General features: G+C 45.9%; 1 protein-coding gene across 1 annotated transcript in view; it reads left to right on the top strand.

Annotated features, from left to right (window-relative positions):
• The window catches only part of LOC8034174 (4-coumarate--CoA ligase 1), a 54,194-nt gene that overhangs the window by 11,210 nt on the left and 16,564 nt on the right, over positions 1–26,420 (top strand). Inside the window, exons 2-6 of the mRNA XM_040502978.2 lie at positions 15,043–15,244; positions 15,333–15,436; positions 16,999–17,201; positions 19,547–19,715; positions 23,708–23,980. Of these exons, the coding sequence (XP_040358912.2) occupies positions 15,043–15,244; positions 15,333–15,436; positions 16,999–17,201; positions 19,547–19,715; positions 23,708–23,980 (951 nt within the window). The remainder of the gene's footprint in view (positions 1–15,042; positions 15,245–15,332; positions 15,437–16,998; positions 17,202–19,546; positions 19,716–23,707; positions 23,981–26,420) is intronic.

Below are 26,420 nucleotides of genomic sequence, written 5' to 3'. Positions count from 1 at the left end.
CTCCCATCAGCGACCTCCGTCAGTCTGCAGTCCTACCACCTAGGGCGACGCACCCCTTTGCGCGGCAGCTGGGGAATCTCACACTTTGACCTGCTCCGAGCGGTCGGCGGACAAAATCGAGAACGAAGTTTTGCCCCTACTCAAGAATCTCCCGCCGGGGTCCTCAAGCAAGCTTCACTGGGCCACATTGAAGATCAGGAATGTTCACCCCCAGGCTACGATGAGGAATAGCATATCAAACATATAAAAAGGCACGCAAGAGAGCTGGAGTCACTCTCGCAGTTTCGGCGAAATCTAAGAAACCACGTCAGCGCTTGCTCGACTTCAAGATCCATTTACGGCAGCAAATGGCGATCAAGCCACAGTTCCACGCCTTCGATAACCATATAAGGAAGGAACACGCCAACATGTCGACCCTCGCCTCTACCCGCCTCAACGAGAGGGCCACAACTATCTCAATGAGGACCAGGTCAGCCGCTTTGGCCGAAGTCATCATCAGGATTGAGAAACTACCTGCACCACCCCTTCCGAAGCTAGAAGTGCAAGTCTACCGGAGCTACAGAAACATACTTAGTAGGGGTGTCATCTACCACGTTGTAACACTGCAACAAGACCCTGAAGACGAAGTACTAAAGGACTACCTCCGTGCGGACGTCGAGTAAATTCTGGGAGCCCGGCGCATTGGAAGACAACGACAGTTCTTCTCACCTTTAGCAGCGAGAGGATAACTCGAGCAGTGTACGATGGAACAAGGAACATGTGAGTATTCCATAAGCCCAAAATGTTGGCGTGCAGTGTGCACTAACTGCCACCGCCTCGGACACAAAAAAGACATGTCGCCTACTGAAAAAAATCATATGAATCTCTATAAGAACTGATATGAAATATCCAAAAACTTATATGCGTTACATAAAACTGATATGAGTTTTCGAAAACTGATATCTGACACATAAAACGGATATGAAATACATCTGTTGTTCATTGTTATGATGAAAGTACCTTGACAGCTTTTTTCCTCAGCCCCACCATGCTTATACATGGTAAATAAAGCTATTATTATTATTATTATAAAAATTGATATGCGACATATAAGAACTGATAAGCAACATATGCCAACTAATATGCAGCATACAAGTTCATATGTGATTTAATTATAACTTATATGACATCCATATCAGAATTTAGAATGTCCAATCCTGCTAAGTGAGAACTGACATGACGTGCCGCGCGGGCAAGCAAACACGTGACTTGGAACCGCGATGGAGCGGCTTGATTTAATGGCTTTCAAATAATTACGACATGAGCGTTTACTTTTTACTAAGAGATTTATCCCTTGAACCGTTCAAACTACCCTCAGATGTGTGACATTACTAAAACAAAATCTACATGCTGGGAGTAATATTTATTGCTTAGGTGGTCAACGAAAAATTACGTACCTTCAAAACAACCAGTATGAAACGGGGAAACGCAGAGCTCAGACGTAGTTTTCGGGTGTGCTGTTGCATTCATGTTTGTTGTGCCGTATATGTATACGGACTCAATGTATATGTTCAGCTCATGCTAGTGGTATGCGTAACGTGTGTATATGTGCCTGAAGTGTATTGGTTGCGTGAGCAAATAAAAATATTTCTGTAGCACATGAATTGGGCGGTACCTATAGCACCACTTAGCCTAGCTGAAACTGATATGCGACATATGAAACTGATATAAAATACCCAATAAGTTCTGATATTATAGTGTCCCATAAACAAACCAGAAATAAACTGATAGAATTGTTTTCAGAGGGTCCTAACCCTGCGGTGTGCCCACACTGCGGCAAGAGGCATGCAGGAGGGTCTAAACCCATACAGCAATGCCCGCACTTCAATCCGTACTGTCAAAGCTGCAAACACTTTGGCCACCTCGGAATCAACCCCAAATGCCTGACATGGGTGCTCAAAAACCGCCGGCTGGGGGAAGAGCACAGACGTTGCGAGCAACGACAGAACGACGGCCCTGAATTCGCGGACGCAAGACCCAAGAACACGCCTATCCTCCGAGCCGTGGCACCTGGGCAGACCGAGTGAAGCAAGGCACAATCCCTCTCTGCAGACGAGCTGTGAATATTCGGTGAAATGGCCAAACTCTTCAACAAATACCGGAATAAACTTCAGTGAAAAGACTGTAAGTACGCAGCTGGGCTGGTGTTAACTAATCATCTGAGACGTTCCATTCTGTGTCAGTCCCTTCGACTACAAGTTGTTTTCATTTTATAGACCACGGTCGCAGGTGTTAAACGACATTATATACTTCACTGCGCATGACCCGAGTCCTTCAATGGAAGTGTCAGGGGTTCAGCAACGGGTTGAGTAGCTCCGCACGCGTCTTCAGGAGAAGCCCGATGAACGACGGGACATAATTATCTTCCAGGAAGATAACTAGAACATCTTCATGTCTGGCCTTCACTCCTACTCGAATCCCTCCATCACCATCCCCATACAAGGGCAGGCACCCGCTCCGAAAAGGCAAGGCCGTAATGCACATTCGTAGAGGCTGGCCGCAGCACGTCGTAGACCTTACACCAGACTGCACCCTCCATCAGGAGGTCAGGGCTGCCAGAGTGTCAGTTCAGTCGCAGAGCCTCCTGGTGGTATGAGCGTAGTACCGACCTACCCACAAGAAAGGGACCACGGCTGGATGTCTCACCTAGAAGACATGCACCCTAAAGAGCACAAGTTATACGGACGCAACTTCAACCTCCATCACCCGGCCTGGGGGTACTCCACCAAGTGCAAGGGCGCAAATAAGTTCCTCGGAGAGATTACCATCTGTGATTTTACACTCGTGAACAAGATAAGGGCCAAGACTACGCTCGGAAGCGCTGGGAAAAAGGACACTGCTCCCGATCTGATATGGGTGGCCAACCTGTTCCTTCAACATCAGAGGTGGAAACATCTCGCCATACCCTGAGAGAGCGGCCATTTCGCTATAATATTCCAGGTTTGCCCTCTTCGTCGCCCTAAGAAGAAGGAGCAGGTTCGAACCATTAAGATGACTCACTGGGACAGGTTCGCGGCTCGCTTCAAGGGGCAAACGACAGCTCCCAAGCAACCTTTGAAGACGAGCTTAGTGAAGCTGTCGAGATGGCCATTGTCACGTCCAGAGTCGATGAAGACACGCCTGCCCCGGATCTGGAACTCCTCGGGTTCTGGGCGAAACGCCTTCAGGCTGTACAGTGGTACCGCAAGGGCCCCAAGCGTCTCTAAAAAAAAACAGCGCAAGTATGGGGTTACGCAAAAACACACGTCATCACCGCCCCCTAAAAAATAACCACACTCAGTAACACACTCACACCAGACAAAACACTCACACAGCGCGTTTTGTCTGCGGTGAGTGCGTTACTAAGTGTGATTATTTCTGTGGCCGGTGGTGACGTGTGTTTGTGTGGAACCCCATACTTGCGCTTTTATTTAGATACATGAAAAACCAACTCGCCCAAGCCGCCGTAATGGCCCCAAGCGCCCTATCTCCACCAGAAGATAACTCTCGCAGCGATCGAAGCCAAGCCAAATGCTCGTCACCTCGATCAGAAGAAATATGCCTCGACAGCAGTTCTTCCCTCTTCAATAAGACTTCGCTCTTTCGCCTCTGGCAAACGAGCATATCTATTCTGCGCAGCGAAAATATAACAACACCTCACTCGTCTTAACCTTCAAGTTCGACAAGACTGAATCTGAGTAGTGCAACGGGCCGGGGACCTCTTTTTCTCCCAGCCGCACCGGCCATTCCAAGGCACCCACGGCCCATATGCTATCGAGAGTCTGGCCTCGGACGCGGATATGGACCGCCCTTTCACGCCAGGGGAGCTACAATGCTCTTTGTCCCCCGGACCAGACAAGATCCCGAACAATATGCTGAAGAGCCCACTCGATGGTGATTCTCATTCCCAAGCCTGGTAAAGACAAAGGAACGCTGTCCAGCCACCGCCCCATCTTTTCCACGTCCTGCACGAGTGAGGTGAAGAGCGAATGGTTCTGCCCAGAATTCAATGGTACCTGGAGAGCAAGCGAGCCTTCCATCCAGCCCAGACGGGGTTCCGCCTGGGAGTTGGGACACAAGAGAGCCTTGCCTTGATCTCGGAACGCATAATCAAGGAGAGCCCCGACAGCTCACCCACCAGAACAATCGCCACTGTCGATGTTATGAAGGTATTTGACTCGATTCCACACGACTCTATCATTATAGAAGCGCAGCGCCTAGGGATCTTTTGTGTGCCCACTCCCTTATCCAAACCTTCCTAGGCGGCAGAACCTTTTCGGTCCGCTGCGGCTCCCACGTCGGCGACCGGAAGGACAACCGCACAGGGGTCCCACAAGGTTCCGTACAATCAACACTGCTCTTCGACTTTGCCATGGCGTCACTCCCCCACTATCTTGACGCAGTCCCGGACGTCGGATTCATCATCTGGGCAGCAGCAGGCGACATTCGACACCAGCCGTTAACACTGCAATCGGGGCTTAACACCATCGACGCCCACCTTATCCGCATGGGACTTCGTGCCTCACCCGAGAATACATCCAACGGGGAACTAACCCCGAAATAAAGCGGAAGGTAAAGATTGTGGGGCAAATTTGCCTGACCTTTCCAGTCAGCGATTTGCCCCCTCCATATCCATCAAAGTGCTAGGCCTTCATATTGAAGAAACAGGCAAGGGAAGCCTTTGGCTCCGGAACACCATCAACCATTGATATTCGGCAGTCAACATCATCCCACGAATTTGCAGCGCAAAAGTTGGGGCCACCGAGACCATCGCCAGAGGCATGATTAAAGCGCTGGTCGTGTCTCGCGTCTGCTACGGAGCGCGTCACTACCAGCTAACCAAATCAGACTGGCGCAAGCTTGAAACCGTCAACCATCAGGCCACGAGAGTGTTCACCGGTCTCCCGAACTTCACCCCGATCGGGAAGCTTCGGGAGCGAGCTGAAATAAGCTCCTTGCAAGCCATAAGTCTCGGCTAGAAAACTGGCCCATCAGGAACGTCTGCAGCATTCTCAACAGGGTCGGCTTATCCTCATGCCGCTCCCCAACCCCAAGCTGGATTTGCCGCCGCTGCAGCCGGACCTCCCACACTGGGAAGACCTGGGAGACATCAGAAACACCAGACAGCTTTTTCGCAACAGAAATTCGCAAACCCTTGCTAGGCTCAACACAGCCCAAAAGAAGATGGTCAGCACCTGGAACGACCCGCTGCACATCAGGCTGGTCGCTTACATGAACGCTGCAGCGGATGACGGTCCTGAGGTGCCTTTGTGCTCCGCGGCGGTCGTCGTCCCAGAGCTGTCCACATCTACGTCCCGTGAGCGCCCATCCAGAACCACAATCAAGGGAGGGGAACTCGAAGCCATCAGCCTGACACTCGATACCGTTCTTCACGAACACCCCTTCATCCGCCTTTGCGAAGTGCGGGTCTTCGAAGACTCACAGGATGCACTAACAGAGTGCAAGAGAGCCCACAGGCCAAGTCGCAAGGCGAAGCGCATCAAGAGACTCACTTCGGGCCTTTCCCAGCGGGGCAGAAAACGAAAATCCTTTGGATCCCCGGCCACGCCGCCATCAAGGGAAACGAAGAAGCTCACGATCTGGCACGCGCCCTTCTCCCTACCCTCCGTGCCAAGATGGTTGTTTTTCCACTTCAATCAAGAGGCTACCGGCACACGGCTTCCTGCAATCAGCAGGGATGATGATTGGGGTTTTATGGCGCATAAGCAACTTAGGCCTTACTGCGCCAGACCAAATTACTTAAGACGGCTATACTAGGAAAGAGATATTAAAGTTTTCTTAGTAAAAGTTACAGCGGATGTATATATTCGGTCTTATTAAGAAAGGCAAAAACGGCCAATGAAACTAAGGGATGATCACCAAGAAAAAACATGAGATAAAATGGAAAGTGACCTCTAAAACGTTCAGGAAAATTTTGTCGGCGATGTTGCTGATAAAATCTACGATGCTATAAACATTGCAAAACTGTCAGTACTTCCCCACAATGGGCACAGAGCTTTATTTCTTCGCCACAAAGATGTGGAGGAGTCAGACGTGAATCGCCAATCCTCAGGCGGCATAATAGAACCTCAAATCGACGTTCCTTATGAAACGAGCTCTCCCACAGAGCCAAGATGGATTTAGTGACATGAAGTTTACTGTTACACTTCGCGTCCCACTCCGACTTTTTGCTCATTCCCTGGAATTCCTACATGACTGGGCACCCAGCAGAATCTTATAATGTGTCCGAGTTGGAGAGCCCGGTTTATTTTACACCGTACATGCAGTACAAGAAGGTTCTTTGTGGGAGGTCTAGAAGAAATAGCCTGTATCACGCTTCGTGAATTGACAAAGAGGACAGCTTTTAATATGGGTTTACTCATGATATGTTCAATGGCTAGAGAGACACCATAAAGCTCTGCTGAGAAAATGCTTGCCTTACCATCCATTCGCAGAGATTTCGCGAAGGAACCAGAATATAGGGCACAACCCACAGAAGATGAAGATTTCGACCCATCACTATAGAATTCCATATAATCTCTATATGCGTCCTGCAATGACTAAGACTCCTGCTTCAGGGCTTGAGGGGAAATAGCCCGTTTATTATACTTTGCGAGCGACCAGTCGCGGAAGATCGGCACTTCGTGCCACGGAGCAAGTTTTTCTTTGTGCTTTAGTATGACAGAATTATTGAATCAAAACTGGAGGGAGGCACACAGGCATTCAATGCGACAGTTTATAGGACGAACAATACATGTTTTTGTTTATTCCAGATGTTGAGAGAATCGACAGGTAGGGATGCTACTGCGGGATGGATGTTGCGGGTTAGGATAGAGCCTGCAAGCATAACAAAGGCTAAGGTACTGTCTACGCCTCTCAAGAAACATCTGAAAGGTGTCTGCATACAAACTCAACACTGGTGATCTGCAAAAAGCAGATCACCAGTGAACCGGATCCAGCATCTTTAGTGAAGATGGACGAGCAGATCCATACACCATAGTCGAGGCGAGACCGAACTAAGGAATTGTAGAGTCGCAGGAAGCAGCGGCTGTCAGATTCCCACGAGTTGTGGGGCAAGACTTTGAGAATGTTTGATGGCTCTAAGCATTTGCGCGTCAATTCTTTCAAATGAGGTACAAAAGTAAGTTTCTAGTCAAGAATTATGCCCAGAAATTTGTGTTCCATGTGGACGAATATGTCAATGTGGTTTAAATGCATGGAAGGATCAAGGAACAATCCCTGTCGGAGCGAAAAAGCAACGCAGACAGTTTTTTCGGGAAAAAAAGTGAAACCGTTTTCATCTGCCCATTTGCTCATCCTACTGACGGCAAGTTGTAGTCGTTCACAGCTGGAGAGGTTGCAAGAAGAAACAGAGATCTGCACATAATCTACATAGAATGAGTAAAACACAGACGGTGGTGTCACACTCGCAAGACTTAATTTTTACAGCAAACAAAGTAACACTTAATACTCCTCCCTGAGGGACTCCTTTTTCCTGAAGGAACGCATCGGACAGTGTAAAATCCAAGCGAACCTAAAAGGTCCGGTCGCTTAGAAAAATCTGTATACACTGGAGCATGCGGCCTCGTACTCCATAGTTGTGCAGCACCCCAAAAACTTTCAAGCCTGCATGTGGTATCATAGGCCTTGTGCAGATCAAGGAATACCGAGACACAATGCTGCCGGTGTACAAATGTCTCACAGATAAAAGTCTCCAAGCGAACGAAATGGTCTGCGCCTGATTGTCCCTTACAAAATCCACACTGGTTAATGTCCAAAATACTTTCTTCCTCCAGAAAATACACCATACGCTGGTTGATGAGCCTTTCATAACTGAGCGCATTGTGACTGTAACTCGCCGGAAGAGTGGGGTGTTTTACGAGGCTTCAGAAGAGGAATAGTGTGGGCACTCTTCCAGAATCGAGGGAAAACAGCTACTTTCTATGAATTATTAGAAAACATCACCAAATAACTTAGTGATGCCGGGGACAAGTGCCTCAGTATTTCGTAATGAATTCTGTCTCGACCGGGTGCAGACTGCTTTTTTACGTCAAGCTCCGCTTCCAGTTCGCACTTACTGAACGGCCTATTGTAAGCTGCCCGGCCATATCCTGACGTCGAGATTGATTGCTTTTCAGCAGTAGACTGAAATTTCTTAAACCTTGCACTAAAGTTGGAAGAACTAGCTACATGTTGGGGAGTGCATACCAAGAACATTTGCCTGATCTTTGAGAGATCCGGCAGGCAAGGGAAAAAGAGGGATTCGGAAGAGTTGATAGTCTCCTTGGACTTTTCACAGGCGGTCCTACACTTCCTTCGCTTGAACAGGACTTTTTTTAGAAGAGGCATAATTGGTCCGTGAAACCCTTTTAGCGTGTTTTCGTGTCCAATTCGCCTTAGCCTTACTTTTTTTTAATGCAATTAGGTTTCGATTGGTAGGGTACCCACGAAAAACTCCCCTGGCTTTATTCTGGTCCTTGCGAGTAGTTGTGCACTCCTTAGTTTACCACAGTTAGCACCTCTTAGGAAGATGTCCAGATGTTTGAGGAATAGAATCCGAAGCCGCACTAATTGTTCATTCAGTGAAATAAACTGTCGCATTGTCGAGGCTCATAGTACGAAGCAAGGATCGATCAAGCATAGCCTCTAATTCAAAAATAGACCAGTCGGCATTCTCCAACTTCCACCAAGGAAGGCGAGTCAGAATCGATGGAATTGGTTTAACGCTTTCTAAAATAATGGGAAATTATACGCTGCCAAAACGGTTGTTTAAAATTTTCCATGAAAAATATGGTAGTAACGATTGTGATGATAGGGACAAATCAATAGCTTTAAAAGTGTTATGGGTGACACTAAAAAATGTTGATCCTTTTTTGTTCAAAACACATAGCCCGGATGATAATAAAAGTCGTTCAATTACTCCACAACGAGAGTCTTGTCGAGGACTACCCCACAAAGGGTGGTGGGATTTAAAATCGTCAAGAATTAAAAAGGGTACGGGCAGCTGGCCGACGAGTCCCCGAAGTTTCTTGCAACTGCAGCGGAGTGTTGGGTGGCAAGTAGAGCGACTCAAGGGTATTGAGGTGGTCAAGGAGAATTCGAACTGCAACTGCCTCAAGTGGACTCTGTAGAGGGACTGGAGCACAGGCAACTGCACTCTGTAATACCACTGCTACACTACCCGAAGGGTTTCAGGAAATGCGGTCCTTTTGGAAAACTTGATGACGATGTAGCAGTTTTCTGTGGGTGTCACTCAGATAAGTCTTCTGTAGGCACAAAGCCACAGGATGGAGCTCATCAAGAAAAAAATGTATGTCCTCAATGTTACAAAAAACGCCGCGACAATTCCACTGCATGATGCTAAAATTGTGGACCACTATAAAGTTTATAATAAAAAATAAAAATAACTGTCAAGAGTAAGCAAATTTTCTAAGATTTAAAGTGTATCTTTATGAACGGAGCATTTTTCTTTTTGGAGGTGTCATTCGGCCTGCCCGTGGTGCCACTGGACGCCGGAAGTAGAGATCCGAAACTCGAGTGGGGTCTGTCCTCGTTGGACCTTGACTCACTCTCGTCCATTGGCTCAGCTAGAGGTACAAGGGCTCCTCGTTGAAGGCCTGTAACCTCGACGGCTCCCCCACTTTCCGAGATCCACAAGGGGCAGAGGGACCAAGTCCCCGACCTCTTGGTGGCTGGGACCTAGGAGCAGGGGGTGCAAAACTTTGTGCAGGGTACGCAGACCCTTGTGCTCGAGTGGATCCTGACAGACCATCATTCACCCTCTCATTTCGGGGTGGAGCACTGTGCTCTGCTCCAGAGGTACCTTTTTTCTGCAACGGGGTGGCCTCCGTCTGCTCGGTTGATGCATCCGAGCCTTTCGCACAGTTCGGGAGGGCACCTGCCTGGACAGCTGAGATAGCACACCCTTGCAGTTTCACAATTAGTTTAGGACCAGAGGGCTTCAGTGGTTGTGAATAGTCCCCGTAAGACATTTGCGTTCCCATAGACGCCATAGGCGGTGTAAGTCCCCGACGCACCACCTCGGCAAAAGAGCCCCTCTAAAAACCCAAGGGGCGACGCTATGCCTCAGGATATGAGATGTTTTCCTTCACTTTCAGAATCAGAATTTCTTTTTTTTTTCTTTTAGTGTTCACATGACGGGCTGCTTACAATTGACACATTTCATGTCTTCATGACAGTCGTCGGCGATGTGCTCAGAGATACCGCACCTGGCACATGTCTGACGGCCAGGGCAGGACCGGGAGCCGTGCCAAAAGCGCTTACAGCGGAAACAACGGACAGGATTTGGTATGTAAGGCCGGATCCTGCAATATAAGTACCCCGCTTTCACGGAAGTAGGCACACTGTTGAGCTCAAAGGTAGGGACCGGGTGTCGCGTAGGAAGTTCTTTGTCATCTCTACGGATGCTAATGCGCTTTACAGCAACAACACCCTGGCTGCGCATGCCTTCAATAATCTCTTGCTCCTCACTCTCGATTAGGTCGTCCTTATATATAAAACCACGAATGGTGTGAGTGTGCGGTGTGCAGAGACGCTCACTTTCGTGTCAAGGATTTGGTTGAGGCATACACTCTTAGAAAAAAAAAAGGTATGGATAGTCCTCCCTTAAGGGAGGAACGGTCTTGTAACCTATATTCCTTTAGAAAGGGAGAAACTTTCGTCCCTGAAGCAGGGGAGCAACGTTCCTACGTCGCTTGCATCTCAATATGGCGGCCCCGAATCGAGCAAATCGAACCCAATAAGGCTTGACGAGGACGCTATGTCTCTTGTACGGAACGAGAGGAGCAGCAAATGAAAGAGTAACACGCGTTTTCCGCGAACTGTGTTTATTTACGAAGCCAGATTCCCCCCGCAGGTACAGAAACTTGCGTTCCGAAAGCAGTTACTCAGTCTTCTCGTCGACAGCACTGCGATGTTAAACGGTGACAACCGATACCAAGTTACTTCGCGCACTTTACGTCTTACCTTTGGTGCTCCGCGAGTCACAACTCCTTCGTCAACCGCACATCACGGAGAAGGGCAAACTCGATCCGCGAAACCAAAAGACGCTCTCGAAAGAACAAACCCGAAGCCGCTGTTTACCGCGTAGCGTGAAAGAAAGTTAAATCGCTAGCCACCAGATGGCAGGGTCAAGCAGAGTAATTGCAAGTAGCTATGCTAGGTAGTGCTAGGTACCGCCCAATTCATGTTCTACAAAGAAATAATTTGATTTCCTCAGGCCACTGTTGCGCTTAGGGATCCTCTACTATAGACACATTACGCATATTACAAGCATCTGATGAACATGCATGGAGCACATGCACGGCACATACAAATATCAATATACCGGAACACCACACTAATCCGAACACTGCCCCGCGCTCTGCGTTTCCTTCTTTTATACTGGTCGTTTTGAACAGACGGAATTTCTCGGTGACTGAATAAGCAATAAAAAATATTCCCAGCATGCTGATTTTGTCCCAGCAATGTCGTACCTCTGAGAGTGTTTTGAATGGCTCAGGGGATGAATCTCTTATTAAAAAGCAAACGCTCGATCATGCCGTAATTATTTGAAAGCCAATAAATCAAGCCGCTCCAATGCGGTTCGAAACCATGCGTTTGATTCCCCGTACGGCCCGTTGTAGCCTGTATTTCTATTGTAGTACTTGTTTTTCTATTTGTGCTGTTCACGCAAAGCTGCAATTGCCCTCTTGAACCAATCTCTGTAGAGCGGATATTCACTCAGCTGGAAGTAATGCTTCACGGGCTGAAAAATCGCTTTTCGATCAACTTGAATGCCGTGAAAACCGCGACTTGCGGCAGGTGTTAAGCGAACGGAGCTACGCCGTGGCGAGCTCGAAAACCTCTGGCGTTCATCCCAGCGCGCCACTTGGAGGGTAGTTTCTCCAGGAACCGTAGTATATTTAAACAACAAAATAAAGGGTAGCTTTTTTTTCTCAATTTTATCTACTATTTTTTATGCTAAAATTCCACACCTTAAATATACGTACTTTCCGTCATAATTTCGTACTGTTGTCCTTGCCCCAGAGCGCAATCGCTCTCAGGGACGAGACAACCGACAGTCACATTGGCCACTGTACGATAGGAGCTTACTGTTCAAACAAGCGTTTCAACATGACTATCCGCACGTCGATCGATTGCATCAATCCCTCAAGTGGTATTAAACTTTTTAATGTAAAGCGTAATGTCAACCTGCGACACCCCGCCCCCTCCGATCACGGCCCGACCAGCGGCATCAACGCCCGACAGTTTACGATCTCATCTTGTTGTTACACCACTGAAACGCGAACACACGGTCACATCGGCGATAATTCCAGTATTCTGTTCACAACCCACAACACTGCCATCACGATGTTGCAGCTAAGTTGCTGACACGCACAAATACAGAACCACGTTGAACGCCGGTTGCACTCGGCATCGGAAAACAAAACCGAACTCAGCACGGAAGGCACCCAGGCAGCCGGCAGCAAAACCTACCTGTCTTGGAAGCAATTCCTGCGATTTCCATAACGTCGAAAACGTCGCCACAGTTCCGCGTGGTTTCGCTACTGTAGTTCCGTGCCGCGTGAGCGCGAAAGTCCCGCGATCCGGAGACGGCCGTCTTACCCAGGGTACGTGGCGCTGCTGGCTCTGCTCCGGAACTCCGCTGTTTCTAGCGGTTTCGTTTGGTCGTTTGATAAAATTAGTGTTAAAAACGTCAATCCAACCGGAATGTTCTGCACGTCTAGACTAGAAGACGTAATTACAGGCGGCCTTCGCTCCCGCTGAAGCTCAATCAACTCAACAGCTATTTATTAAACAACGTGCGCGACCTGCTCGAAAAACGAAACCGAAAGATGAGTCGGGAGGGCGAAAGCTTTCTCCCGTCTGCCTGGAGAAGGACAAAAAACGTTTCGTTCCTCCCCTTTTCTCGTGCCCGCTTGGGGGCGCGTCAGGAGAAGGGAGGAAGACGCGCCGTTGATACTTTTTTCCTCCATTTTTCCTTAGAGTGTAGCAACGCTGCCCTGCCTGATTTTTCTGAAATACTTCTACCAAAAGGTCGCCAGAAAAAGTCTTTTTTTGCTTTAAACTGTTCCCCTATCTACTCTTTTAAGACCTTAGCCACAAGAAAAGGGGAGAGTTTCGACATCGGATACGTCTCAACTTCGGCACGTACGATAAAGAACTTAGTAACATAGCCAGTGTTGTTCATGTCCAAGGGTGGTAGATATGCATCGGTGCGTTCCCTTTTGGGGGGCCGATCGGAAGGTTAAAGTTTGGAACCCATATGAATGGGGAGGTTTTCGGGAACCCATGGTGTGCCGCTCACAACGGAGCTTAACGCGGGAATAGTTATCGGACGATAACAAAAAAGGGCTTTGCTGGAACCGTTACACTATTAGCACTGTCCATTTACTATAACCAAGTGTGGTTTTCGACAAGGGGTCTGTTGCCACCCAATGTTAGCTCTTTCCACCAAACGAGTTGAAAAAGGAAAGGAAAGAAATGAGAAGAGTGAAAGGCGCGGAATGTAATGGTGAAAGAAGGGAGGAGATAGTAAAAGTGGCGACTGACTGAATCATCCTGTTCGGGCCAAGCCAGGACACCCGTTTCCGGGAAGCTGGGGCCGAAGTGGTGTATCGCCTCACCCGGGGGGCCTTGAAGGGTTCAAACCTACCCCGGGCTTGACACCACCACCAGGATGCCCTTTTCCCCGCACACGGGAAAGCCGCGCACAGCCAGACGTGGGCGGCCGAACCCGACTGGCTCGGGGTTTGTGGTGACGCCACTCACCAAACGAATGCTCTCACAGGTGCCCCTTATGGGGCTGCAATCAGCAGGAGACGTCCCAGGACCCCCAAGACTCCGACCGCGAGGAGGAACACCTCCGGATCATGGAAAACTGCAAACTCAAGTTTTGCTTGAGTTTGAAGTTTGCAACTGCTTCCCCCCCTAGCGCCCTTCCGCCTTGCTCCGGGCTGCGGTCGGCGTAAAAGTGTTCTACTCACTAAAATCAAAGTCAACATCCTCTGCACCCCAACCCGCATAGCTAAGTAGGACAAGGGCCGCAAGACTGGCGAATGCACTGGATGCACACTTCACGAAAATGTGGATGACCCACATGTCCTCCGGAGACGCCCCCCTCCCCCCGCCCCCACAATCAAGATATCAGAAGGAAGCACTCTCTTCCAGACACAGACACCCTGGAAAACTGAACACACTCCTCCGCCCTTCAGACAAACAACCGGACTTCCTGAACCGCCTACTTGACTTCATTTACGATGCCAGGCTGGACGTCTACGTGTGAGCCAACCATCGTACGCCTGCGTTGAGGCCATGTGGCCACCGGCGCTCTCCCCCACTCCCTGTCTAGTGTTCATTGCCTGAAAAAAAAAACAAAAAAAAAACGCTTTCACTCACACACTTTCGGTTTGAGGAAGCCTTCAGAAGTAAAATATATTGGCCGGTGGCGTCCAAATTATGTCATGTTTATTACAGCTAACGGTTGAAGCCTACAACCCTGAGATCATAACATAAGTATCGGAATTCCAATAGACCCTCTAAAGTCACTATTTAAAATTAATTAAAATAAATCAGTTAATTAGCCGCCCAATTGCAAAAATAATCTTGTTTTCAGTGATCGCCGAGTCGGTAAGCTAATCCCAAAATTATACGTGTCTCAATGCAATTTTTTTGTTTTCTAAACTTCACGCAGCTAAAAAAGATACCCTGCATAATATGGTGTGATTTATTCTGTCGAGTCACAAAAGTGCGCCGCATGGCCAGTCCCGCACTCCCTTAAGCCGCCGCTTTCGCACGGGAACATACCATTAGTTCTTACACCAACGAAGGTAGGCGCTGATGGTGCGAGAACTTTTTCGAGCCATAGCGGCACGCACAGAGCGGAGCGTAATGGACAAAACCGAGGCGAAGTTCGGAAAATAGGTTTGCTTTAGCACCACGAGTCCGGTCTAAAGCACTTTATTTTTTCTCAATACACTTCCCATTTTTTTTTTCTTCTAGGTTGACAGCCATCAGAGTTTGACCGGCTCTCAGCTCTTGGAAAAGATACGTAAATATGCGGTTGGTTATCAGCAACACGGTGTAAAACCGGGCTCCAATGTGTGTGCGTATATTGGCAACGCGGCTGAAACTGTAGCAGCAGCCTTTGGCGTTGTGTTCGCGGGCGGTACGCTTGTCATGGCAAAAGCGGCCTACGTGGCAAGTGAGTGTCCTCAACGCATTCCTCTGAATAGAGAATTCTTATTGTAGCATTTAAAGAAAGAGAACCTATTGTTACATCACTCTTATAGGGGAATTGCTGTTCACGATTGAAGACTCCCATTGCACTTTCCTACTAACTGATCAAGAAAGCGCACCAAATGCTGCCAAGGTGGCAATGCCGTCAAAAATTAAGGTGAGATATTATTACCTATTTATCATGTTGACCTTTGGTCAAGCTATAAAAGGTTTTTTTTATATATATTTATTCCCTAGAATAAAATATTATATTTAGGGTGTTTCTTCAGTTACACCAGAAAATGAGAACGTTTGCCATTATGATCCCACCCGTAAAAGGGACACTGGCAGGGTATTTATGCTCGCCGTTTTTTTTATTTGAACATGACCTTTAAGAACCAGAAAATACAGAACATAGTTTACAGCTCGAAATACGTTGTTTACATTTTCGCCAAAAACACCCGGTCGAAAACTAGGTGGTTTTAGTCGCGCTAAATTCCCTTTTCTGTGGTCACGTGGCGTTCAAACTATATCTACCAAATATATTCAAAATCGTAAGTCGTCTAAGCCAAACGTTCAATCTTAAAAAAAAAGAGTATGAACCCCCTTTTTGTGGCCTTAAAAAGCTGCAAACACGTTGATCGCAAGAAAAATGTTGCACAGACAACAGAAAGTACGTGTACATGTCATTCTCAGCATGACGACGTGCCACGGGCTACACGAAACGATGGTGGCACACGGTGGACCAACGTTGCGACGGATGTGGGGCCGCTACTTCGGAACTGTCGTTCGTGGTAGAGGCTAGTCGCCATTTAAGCGCAGACCATCGAGCGGAAGGGATAGAAGTGTGAAACAATTGCACTACACGCGGTACACGCAACTTCTTCGTTGTCTGCGTCACACGCCAGAGAAGCAAAAAAAAAAAAATGCCTTCGCGTGTTGCCACGTGACTTCCGGCCATGAGCTTCCGTACCCATGGCCGGAAGTTTTGAGCGGTTGAGCTTTTTGGCTTTATTAAACATACAACTGACTGTGGAGAAAAGTATTGATTGGGTAATCGCCTGACTTAATAATAAATCGCCTGGCAAAATATTAAAAAGGATTGCGGTATGTCAGCGTCCATTTTAATAAATCGTAGTATCTTTTATTTTAGGTGAGTGCTGGCTGGGTAATTAGTGTTATTGTTTGTTGATTGCTGAGATAAATGGATACATTTTTCTAACTGTCCTCTAATGAGAAAACCAATCAAGGATTTGACGGCAACTGCTTCACGGGTCCAACGCCACCTAAAATATTCAAAGCCTGGAAACAGCCTTTTCTACCTCTCCGTAATGTCATCATACCCGGGTGGTGTCAACTCAACATTTGGGCCCTGGCCCCACGGGTTCCTCGACGCATTAACTGCTGAACATGACGCCGCACTCATGACCTGTCTGAGTCTATGTACGACCTCACCGTGATTACGTTAAAGTGCCAGTGCCCGGACTTTATTATTCTAGGTGGCGTAGATTGGACAAACTACCGGTTACAGGCATAAATGAAAAAAAGAAACCTTATTATGCTCATTTGTCTTGCGTATACCCATAGAAAGTTTAATTCTTTTTCATTCACAAAGCGAGATACTATCACTATTTTGACGCTTTATATCTCTATTGTAGTAGCCCACATGCATTAATTACTTTCTTCCACCGTGCAACCAACAGAACTATTACAAGGAAAAAAAAATCCTCTTATTCGCAGGCATTGTTCTCCGTGGGAAACTCGCCCGGTTTTGTAAATGTTCTCCAGTTTCAAGAACTGTCAGACGCCTCATTCACGCCTCCTGCACCTACTAACAACGAAGAAGAGGTTGTCGCAATAGAGTACACGTCAGGATCAGAGGGTCCCCCGAAGGGTGTGGAAATTTCGCACAAGGCGTACTGTGCCGGGTTTCACACATTCAGGTACGCGCTGATCAAAGTGTTAAAAACTCACCCGTTTTTAGGAGACCCAAGTTACATTATGTCACATCGGCAGTGTTATATATATATTTTTTTATCTATTTACGGAAGCAAAGAAATTATGATTATATAGTTTTTCAATTCTTGGGAAGATTTAAACTCTGCTGAAGGGGTCGGCAACCTGCGGCCCACCTGCCGCATGCGGCCCGCGCGACAGTTTCATGCAGTCCCTGGGACGACACCAGAAAAGCACCCCCCTGTCGCTTCTCAACATAGACTCAAGAATCACACTGCACTTTTGACCTCAAATGGGTCTAGACAGGAACAAAGGCCACTTCCAATTGGCATTGTCCGGCATCCCCAACTTGGGCAGAGGACGCCTTCACTACCTTCTTGCATTTTTTTTCGCCTTCCCCCCTCCTTTCCACCTTCACAAATTGGCGTCTGGCCACTTCCGTGTCGGCTCCGTGACGACTCGGCCCACCGCTGCAAAAGGTTGCCGACCCCTGATCTACAGGGTGCGCGAAGTATTTTAGAACAGAAATTCAAGGTACAAAACCTTTCATGCTCTGACTACATATCTTTCTAGATGCTTCACTTGCTTCGACTGCATCTACGTTTATCTATCTAGGGTCACAAGTTTAAATGGCAGCTTGCGGTCTGACATACAGAATGAAAAGGCATGCGAACCTGGCTGCATTAGCCACCAACACAGCGATTTGGATATACCCACCTTCTTGAATTTGTCAAGGTTATTTGTTTTCAAATTCAGAAAACAGCTTTCCGTTTCTGAAGGGGACGTTTTACCTGTGGCTAGTCAAAAAAAAAAAAAAAAATTCCAAGCGGTCAGACGTCGACAGGATGGCTGAGTTTGCAGAACATGTAGGTGCAGAAAATTTTGAATAATGAAACCAGCAAATCAATGAAAGCTAGTTTTAAGCAGCTCTATGTGGCCGAGTACAGTATCGGGCTTGTGGTGCATGAGCGCCTTAGATACGGTCCTGTGTGATAAAAAGAGGGCAGTTTATGTCTCCCCCCCCCCCCCAAAAAAAAACAAAAAAAAACAACAAGAACACCGTGTCATTCGGTTCAAATGCTTGCGTAGTGGGATATAGAGATTATACTTTGTTTCATACTTAGTGCACAACGCTGTCAGAGCTGCTGGCGCGAGTATGGGGAATGTTCTCCCAGATTATTTGCACGCGTTATCCCGCGAACGAAATCACAGATGAAGTCTCGCGCTGACTCCAGTATCTTTAACCACACTGTATACTAAATATGAAACTAACTATAATTACCTATATATAATAAAAAATAGTGATAGTAATTGTAAATATCACCCTGCTTGAAATAATTTATAGCGCTGTGAAGCGACAGAGGAAGGCGTATTTTTAAGTATTATCTCTCGAAATCAAACACATTGCGCCCATAGGCAGTGAAGTGCTGTTCGGTGCTCAAAGTCACGGGCCGGGGGGGGGGGGGGGGGGGGGGGGGGGGGGGGCTCGGAAAACCTCAGACCCTCTTCTCCCCCTCCCCCCCCCCCCCCCTCCCCCGGATTCAGACGAGGGTCTGAAGCTCCTTCGGTGAGTAGATCGAACCGTCGCGCGCCCAGCGGTGAAGTTGAGAGCTAAACCCATGTGTAAAACATGAAATATTTGGGTCTATTTCTGACGCAACGTTCGGCCCACGTGTTACAATTAGCTTCGAAACACTGACACGCTGTGTAAGCGTTTGCAGACATGCTCACTCACGTTCTTAGTTTCAAGGCAAGCTGCTGGTCATAACCGCCGGTCTAAAGATCGAAGCAGGTCAAACGAAACTGGGCACCGTATTTCTGTGTGTTGTTTGCTTGTATTTTCCTTTATGTTATTTATGCGTGTTTTATGAGCATACTTATTCTAAAAAAAAAATCTTTATATTCAAAGAGTATACACGACAGGGTATTGGTGCCCGCAACCATTTCGAGCAAGGGTTTCATATGTTGAGGTATTTAGCGCACAAGGTAGAGAGAAGAAGGACAGGACAGAAAAAAGCGCTCTTTTCTGTTCTGTCCTTCTCTCTACCTTGTGCGCTAAATACCTCAACATGTTCGACTACCAACTAGCCCAAATGTCAACTTTATTGAAGGGTTCCATAGTTTTTCTGCGTGTTCTATCTCATTTTCTGTTTTGTACAGTCTTCTCCTCTCTGCTGCCCTCCGGATCACCCTAAGGATTTCTAATATTTTGCACACAGAGCTTAAAAGTGAATTTCTAGTTGGGAAAGCCAAAGGTTCTGGATTTCTTAAGCAGCTGTTTCTGATGGTTCTTGAATTTACATACACGTGTTTTCTTTTTCTTTTATTTCAGCTCTGTTAGTATGTTTACTGAAGAGGATGTATTTCTCGGCTGGATTCCTTTCACCCACGCGGGGGGTTTTGCACTGGCCATGTTTTGCATGCTTTTAGGAACGAAAACAGTCATAACTGATCCTTTGATTTCGTACAAAACTTTCCTGGAGACTCTCAAGACCCATGAGGTAAGAAATATCGGGTGAAATTAAGAATAACGATCGTCTCTCAGAATAAAGAATTTGTGACAACCCGCATAAATTTACCATAAAGGGGAGGTAGGGACTCATTTTCATAGCAAATTTCAACGCAAAACCACTTTTACTACAAAATGAACGTTGCATTTCTATTCTCGTTTCAATACACTAGGCCGCATGTGGCTGTATTTTAGTTTTACTGTAGTAAATTTGGAAGACCTGGCCGTAAGGGCAGTTTTTTTTTGTTGCGTATTCTTAAAAAAAACAACCTTTTCATGTACGGACTCTCTTGCCATTGGCAATGAGTGGGTGTTGAAATAAGCGAGAACATTTTAAAAAAACGCATTCATAGTACAACCCCTCTCCCGGCTCGTGTGAGCTTTTTCGTTGCTTTCATTGTTTATGTAGTGTTTACCTTCAGTCAGCATTCCACACACACATTTTGTTATAATAGACCTACAGAAAGGTATTTTCACTAAACAAGCACAATCCAGTGTCCCATCCACTCGGGCGAAAACAAAGTATAACACTTTACAGTTCTCTGCGTAGCCTGTATAATTAGCTCTCTTTTATATGTTCAACATATGCCTGCTTTGTTTAACAACCACCAACTGGCCACAATCAAAGAAGCGTTGCTTCATCTCGCGTCTAAATTCTAAACGTTGTTTTAGAGAAATTTTGTTGCAGGCCACCATTATGACAGTACCTGAGCTTAATAAACAAACCAAACAGCTTCACTTAAGGAACTGAAACTAATTCTTCTAGTAGCGACTTTGCTCAATAAGAGAAGCTGGGTTGTTATTTTCTCCCAAAGTTCAAACGGAACTTGATGTCAGGCACCCTTTTAATGTAGTGCACCATGGTCTTTCTTAGAAATATCTGCAGCTTTACCACTAAAGCTATCAATATCTGTTATGGAGCTGATAACGACGACCTAAATTTAATACTGATCACGCAGAAGATTTCAGTTCCTGGGCATTGTTAAAAGAACTGAGCTGAGGAACGACTTTTATTTTCAACAAGCACCGAACTCATCCTCAGATTTCAAAACATTCGCTCGTCAAACTCACGGAATAACCAGTTTGATGCAAATACAATTCTTTTTCAGAACAGTTTCGTATAATAAACAAAACTAACGCGTGCTACAAAATAAATTTACCAGGGCTGGCTTGCTTGAAATGCGTCTCAGCTGACACTGGGTGAAAGAAAGCAATGTCATAGCCTCCCCTATATTGACAAAAGCAGGCAGACCGCCGGAAGACGCGGCCGCCGAAAGTGAAAAGGTAGAGCGGCAGACAACAGATGAGAGGCGAGCCACGTAACAAGTGCCCCAATGCGGCGAGACGTGGAAGCACACTTCTCCCGAGCGATGCATGTCCGCTCGTGCTCCTCGCGTTTCTCGCTCTACCGCTTCTTTTCTCGTCAATTATGAGAACTATGCTTGGGGTCCTCGCCACTGCACAAGCTTTGCACCGACTACAGGCTCCCCGAGAAATTCTCTCTGCTACCATATCCTCACGCTCCAAATCTGCAACCGGGCACTGTATGGCTCGGTCGTCGAGCAGCCAGGGATTGTGAGTATAGAAAAGGCTACGGCACTGTAAACACTAAAGAGCGCGAGCGTCCTGAGGCGCGGTGTGAGTCTCGCTCAGCTCCTGCGCTGCTTTTAACAGTGCTTTTTTTTCCCCAGCCTCAGCCGTAGATCAACTACACTGCTCAAGTTACTGTAGTATAGCTACTTTTCAGAGTAGTTTAGTAACTTTCAATTACATTTTTATTTCGGCAATTAGTAGTTTACTTTAATTACCTTTTCCGAGTTACTTCTGCTCAAATTAAAAATTACTTCTTAATTTTAGTGCTAGGTTTTTTGGTCAACAAACATTTCTGCAAAAAATAGATAAGATGTTCGAAGATCAGCTGATATTTGCAAAGAGGGGGAAGCTTATGGCGTAGGCAGTGGATGGAGGAGGGGGAATGTTTTGGAGGGTCTGAACCCCTCTAAACGTTTTACGAGCCCCCACTGCAACAACTCTGCTATGAGACGTGGGGAGCGGACAGACACGTCACAAGTGAGACCCACTAAATGCGGGGTAAGCGCCGAAGACTGGCATTTCTTAGTGTCGCGAAACTCACCGAGGCTTGACTTATCTCCCCAACATGAGAACTCACGCCAGCTACAGGAGGTATACAGCTCCTGTAGCTCAGTTGGTAGAGGGCTCAAATGTAAATGGAGAGGTCGTCAGCTCGATATCCGGACCAGGCGGATTTTTTAGGTTGCGCACCAGTCACCTAGCTGTGTTTGGAGATTTGTGTTCGTCCTTTATCCCTCTTGTTCTCCGTCTCCAGGGATTATTTTCGTCGTTCTTGTCCAGCTCTTTTTGCACATTTGCAGTTAATTGGATTATAGTCAAGTTCCTGTGTGCTCTCTCGGAGGGTGCTTCCTCTCCCTCTCTCTGCTGACATTAGCGGGCATTATGCCGCAGCTTAGAGCCGAGTGAGGTCACGTAAGTTTCTCGCCGTAGTTCCTTCGGCTGCCACTCGCGGCTGCAGGTGGGGGAAAATGTTCGACTTTTGCTTTGCGAGTATGCAGAGGAATCGCGACATTTTCGAATGAAGGAGTTGTTTTTTCTATCCTCCGGGACACTATAAACGAAGTAAAAACGACGAGATGAAAATTCTTTTCGTCTTAAAATTATTGCACCCCCTTTTTGAATACAATAAGTCTGATCTAAATAAAACAAAGTTAACGTGCCTGAAATAAAAAAATTACACTGCTCGTGATTTTGCATTACTACAACGCAAAGATGTAATAGCGTTAGATCAGTTTTTGAACAGTGCGTTTGTACATGTTAAAGTTATATGGACAAGAGAAGCTGATGAAACAATCCGACTTCTGCATTCGTTAATAAGATTCGTTTATCCGTGTTAGTATCTTTTGAAACTGTAATCCTTCCCTAACCTTAGCAGACAAAAAATCAATCAGCTGCCTCGGCGTTGGCTCTGTGTTTTAGGGCTTCAATGGGTGAGCCCGTTCCCAGGTTTCACACCTTGCTTGCATCACATCTGTTAAAGCCAACGATATTGGTGTTTTTAGGCATTCTGGGTATTCAATTTAATCATGATTTAACATTCTTTTACGTTCCGCAATTCGATATATAGGTACTTTTCGTCCATTGATAAATGATTTGTGTATTTTTTGGCGTAAGGGCTGCTCCCGCCGATAAGCGCTAGTTAAACGTTATTGAATTTGCATGTATGATGATAGCCTGGATGGCAGTTTAAAAACCTAGGAGAAGAAATATGAGTTTCTAGAAAAAGTGTCCACCAGATGCAGCACACTTGCTTAGTTTTAAATAAGTCATAAGAGGCCTGTTCTTTCCAGGAATGTAAAGACTTCCTTGTAAGAAAAAAAGTTGGTTGTCTGCTGAAATGAGACAGGATGAAACGGAATTTGTTGCAGGTGCAAAGTACTTAACAACTCGGCACTGCTCGAATACTTCTTGCAGAGGTACAGGTGGGTCGTCGTGAGGGGCTCTTGGCATGTAGCACATCGTGGTAGATTTTCCCCCTCCAGCAGGTACCGATGTGTAAGCCGAGTGTGACCGATCATGAGGCGCGTCAGGACAACATTTTGCCGTCGTGTCAGATCTTGTGTCATAGGCCGAAGGAATATATGGCTTAAAAGCATAGTGCTCATCGTTAGTCTGTTGGCTCTAATGCCTGGTTCTCTTCCCTTATAGATAGTTATTGAACAGCTCTTGAAAGTCTGTGAGCGGAACTATCAAAGTGGCAAGGGAAAGTTTATGAACACTTCGAGCAGCATCCTTAGATTAATGTAGCAATATATAAGCTCACAATATTAAAATTAATGAAAAACAATACTTGTGGAAAACAGTTTTTTTTGGGACCGGAACTCCGCATTCATGCTTCACGCAATATCCAAGAGGCACTGTATGACGTGGCTGTTTTTTTTTATCTTGCAGGTATCTTCGCTAATTGGCGCTCAGGGACGGATGCAGGATATTGTCAATGAAATCAGAAAAAACAAGTATAGTGTACCTCGTGTAGAACGAATCATGTTAGGAGGTTCAATGATGCCGATTTCGCTTGCAAGTGAAATTCGTGAAATCTTCAACGTGGAATCACTTTATAATTGCTACGGCTTGACAGAAGTCTCCGGTATTGTAATGTTCTCACATGTTGGACAAGTTACCTTCGACAATGGTGGATTTCCTGCTGCCGGTATCAAAATCAAGGTATGCCTGAAACTTATCAAATTCTAAACGTTTTCTCCGTTTGCCCAGTTTTCAAGTCTGCCCTAACCGTGTAATGTTTATTTTATTCCGTATTGCAGTAGAGTGGGAAGGAACTTATTTAGAAGAAGCGACGATTTATTCTATGGGTATATGGCGGCTAATAAACAGAAAGTTGTTTTTCAAAAGTATTCAAATATCCCTTAAAATATGCTGTCCAAATAAAAAGTACCTCTTTGCAGGATCAAACTTCCAGCCCTGATGAACTTCAAGGATTGCAAAAATATACTAATTAGTAAGATAATTCATTAAAACGTCCTAATTTATGATTTAATTTGTGAAATAAACAAATGGTTTCACTCAGAAAGTTCTTAAGCATCATCGAATACGACTAAATCAAGTCTTTTTGGAAAGATATGGGCAAGGAAAAACATTTTACGGCGTTCCATAAAAACGCAAAATTCCGACACGTTTCTACGTTTCGGTTTTTCATTGGAGCACATCTCTTCGCCCGCTGTCCTGCTCTCCAGTGGCCGAGACGCGCGACTCACGTGCGCCATACTTCCCTCCATCCAACGAGGGAGGCGAGGCGGTGGCTTCGCGCCGCGACCACCGGGGAGCAAGACCACGGGCGCAAATATGCGCTTCGATAAGGAACCGAAACCTAAAAGCACGTCCAAACTGAGCAATTTTATTTCTTTTTATATTTTTTTTCAGAACGTTGTAACTGCTGCCCCTGCCTGATATCTTTCAAGATAGATTTGATTTAGTGGTTTTTCGTTGATGCTTAGCAAGTTTCTCAGTGGAACCATATTTTTATTTACGCTAATTAGAAACATAAGTAGTAAATTTTAGTTAATTATTTTGCTGGTTAGTATGCTTTTGCAATCCTTGCCTTCGGCTAAGGCGGGTAATTTGTTCCCCCAAACAGTTTTTGCTTCTTAATCTCGAACAGCATATCCTCTGCTTCTTAATCTCGACCAGCCAACGACAGTCCTTCGTGAATAATATTCTCGACTGGTTGTAGATTTGAACAAAAATTTCAAACTGAGTTTGCGTGTTTTTTTCTTCAAATAACATCCGCACGCCTAGACTGTGTCTGAAAAACGTTGGTATATTAAAGTCATATTGCATTAAGTAGTAGCTTTGTTAAATAATACCGATTTAATTCATAACATAAAAGCTGACAATGATCTCTTGCTTTGGGAAATGTATGGTATAATATATTAGTATGTTAATCTTTTGAAACGTTCCGGAGTGATTCATGGGTTACTGAACTTGGTTTACACTTTCATATTTTTGTAAAGAAAGTGGCGCTTGTAAACAGTGGTAAATTCACTAAGAAACGCATTATAAGCAAAGTTGACGTCGTCTATTTAAAATAGTGAATCCCAATTATTTTCTGAAATATCTTATTTGAAAGCATTTATGCTACTAGTTGTTACATGTTGAAATGTAAAAGTTTCAATATTATTAGCTTTTCTATGTGGTATTTTGTTTAGGCACAGAAATATTAGAGAGTGATTGCTGATATCATAGCTTAGCGTGCCGGCTACAATCCTACTAAGCGAGACTTTCGTACAATTAGGTCGATCAATGTTTCAGAGCAAGCAGTGATTCTAGTAATAAATTTCATAACATTGATAATTCGGCTACATGTTCCTTTCACGTTTTGCGGCGCAATCTTTTGACATGTATATGTGGAAATCACCCCCCGCCCCGCAAAAAATGAAATCATAATAGCTTTCGTTTATGTCATGCAAAAACGCTCATAAAAACAAAATCATCAATATAGCCATCTGATGGTCGGTATAGTACACCTATAACTCTATTCCCTATTTTTACCGAAAGCTCTTCGTAGTCCTGAGTGACGCAGCAGTAGTCTACCCAAAGTTTGGATTTATTTATTTATTTACAAATAAACACACGCTTCCTCCACGGCGAGACGTGCGAATTAAACAATAACTGGAATGCACAGGTAAGTTAAGTTCGTCGGCCTCATTTCTATACCACGTTTCGGTTAACAAATGATTATGTCAAACGATAATTTATACTGTGCAAAACGAACTTCTTGATTAAACGTTTTATTTTTTGCAGTGTGCGTTAATGTAAATACATTGAAACAAAAAAAAAACAATCATCCGGGTGACCAAAGTACTTTTCTAGGTCCCAGGGGACTATGGTGTCATGATCTGGCATTGCTAGATAGATATATACATTACCAAGCAGTTTCGATCCACCACCTTTTTTGCTGATCTTCTGCAGATGTTACCACAAACTTAGTACGATGATTACTCGAGGGCGAGCAAAGGCTGGTTCACACATTTGCACGGCAGCGTGATTGAGCGCGTTGAGCCCATACCGCACAGAAGACAAGGCCTGGGCCACTCCTTCCCACGCGTCATCGTTAGGTGTGTCGCCGCGTGCGTCGCGCTCATGAGAC

Source organism: Ixodes scapularis, unplaced genomic scaffold, assembly GCF_016920785.2.
Source record: "Ixodes scapularis isolate PalLabHiFi unplaced genomic scaffold, ASM1692078v2 ptg000044l_1__unscaffolded, whole genome shotgun sequence".
Lineage (NCBI taxonomy): Eukaryota > Metazoa > Arthropoda > Arachnida > Ixodida > Ixodidae > Ixodes > Ixodes scapularis.
Note: the sequence above shows the minus strand (reverse complement) of the source record. Positions and strands in the feature narration are given on the sequence as shown.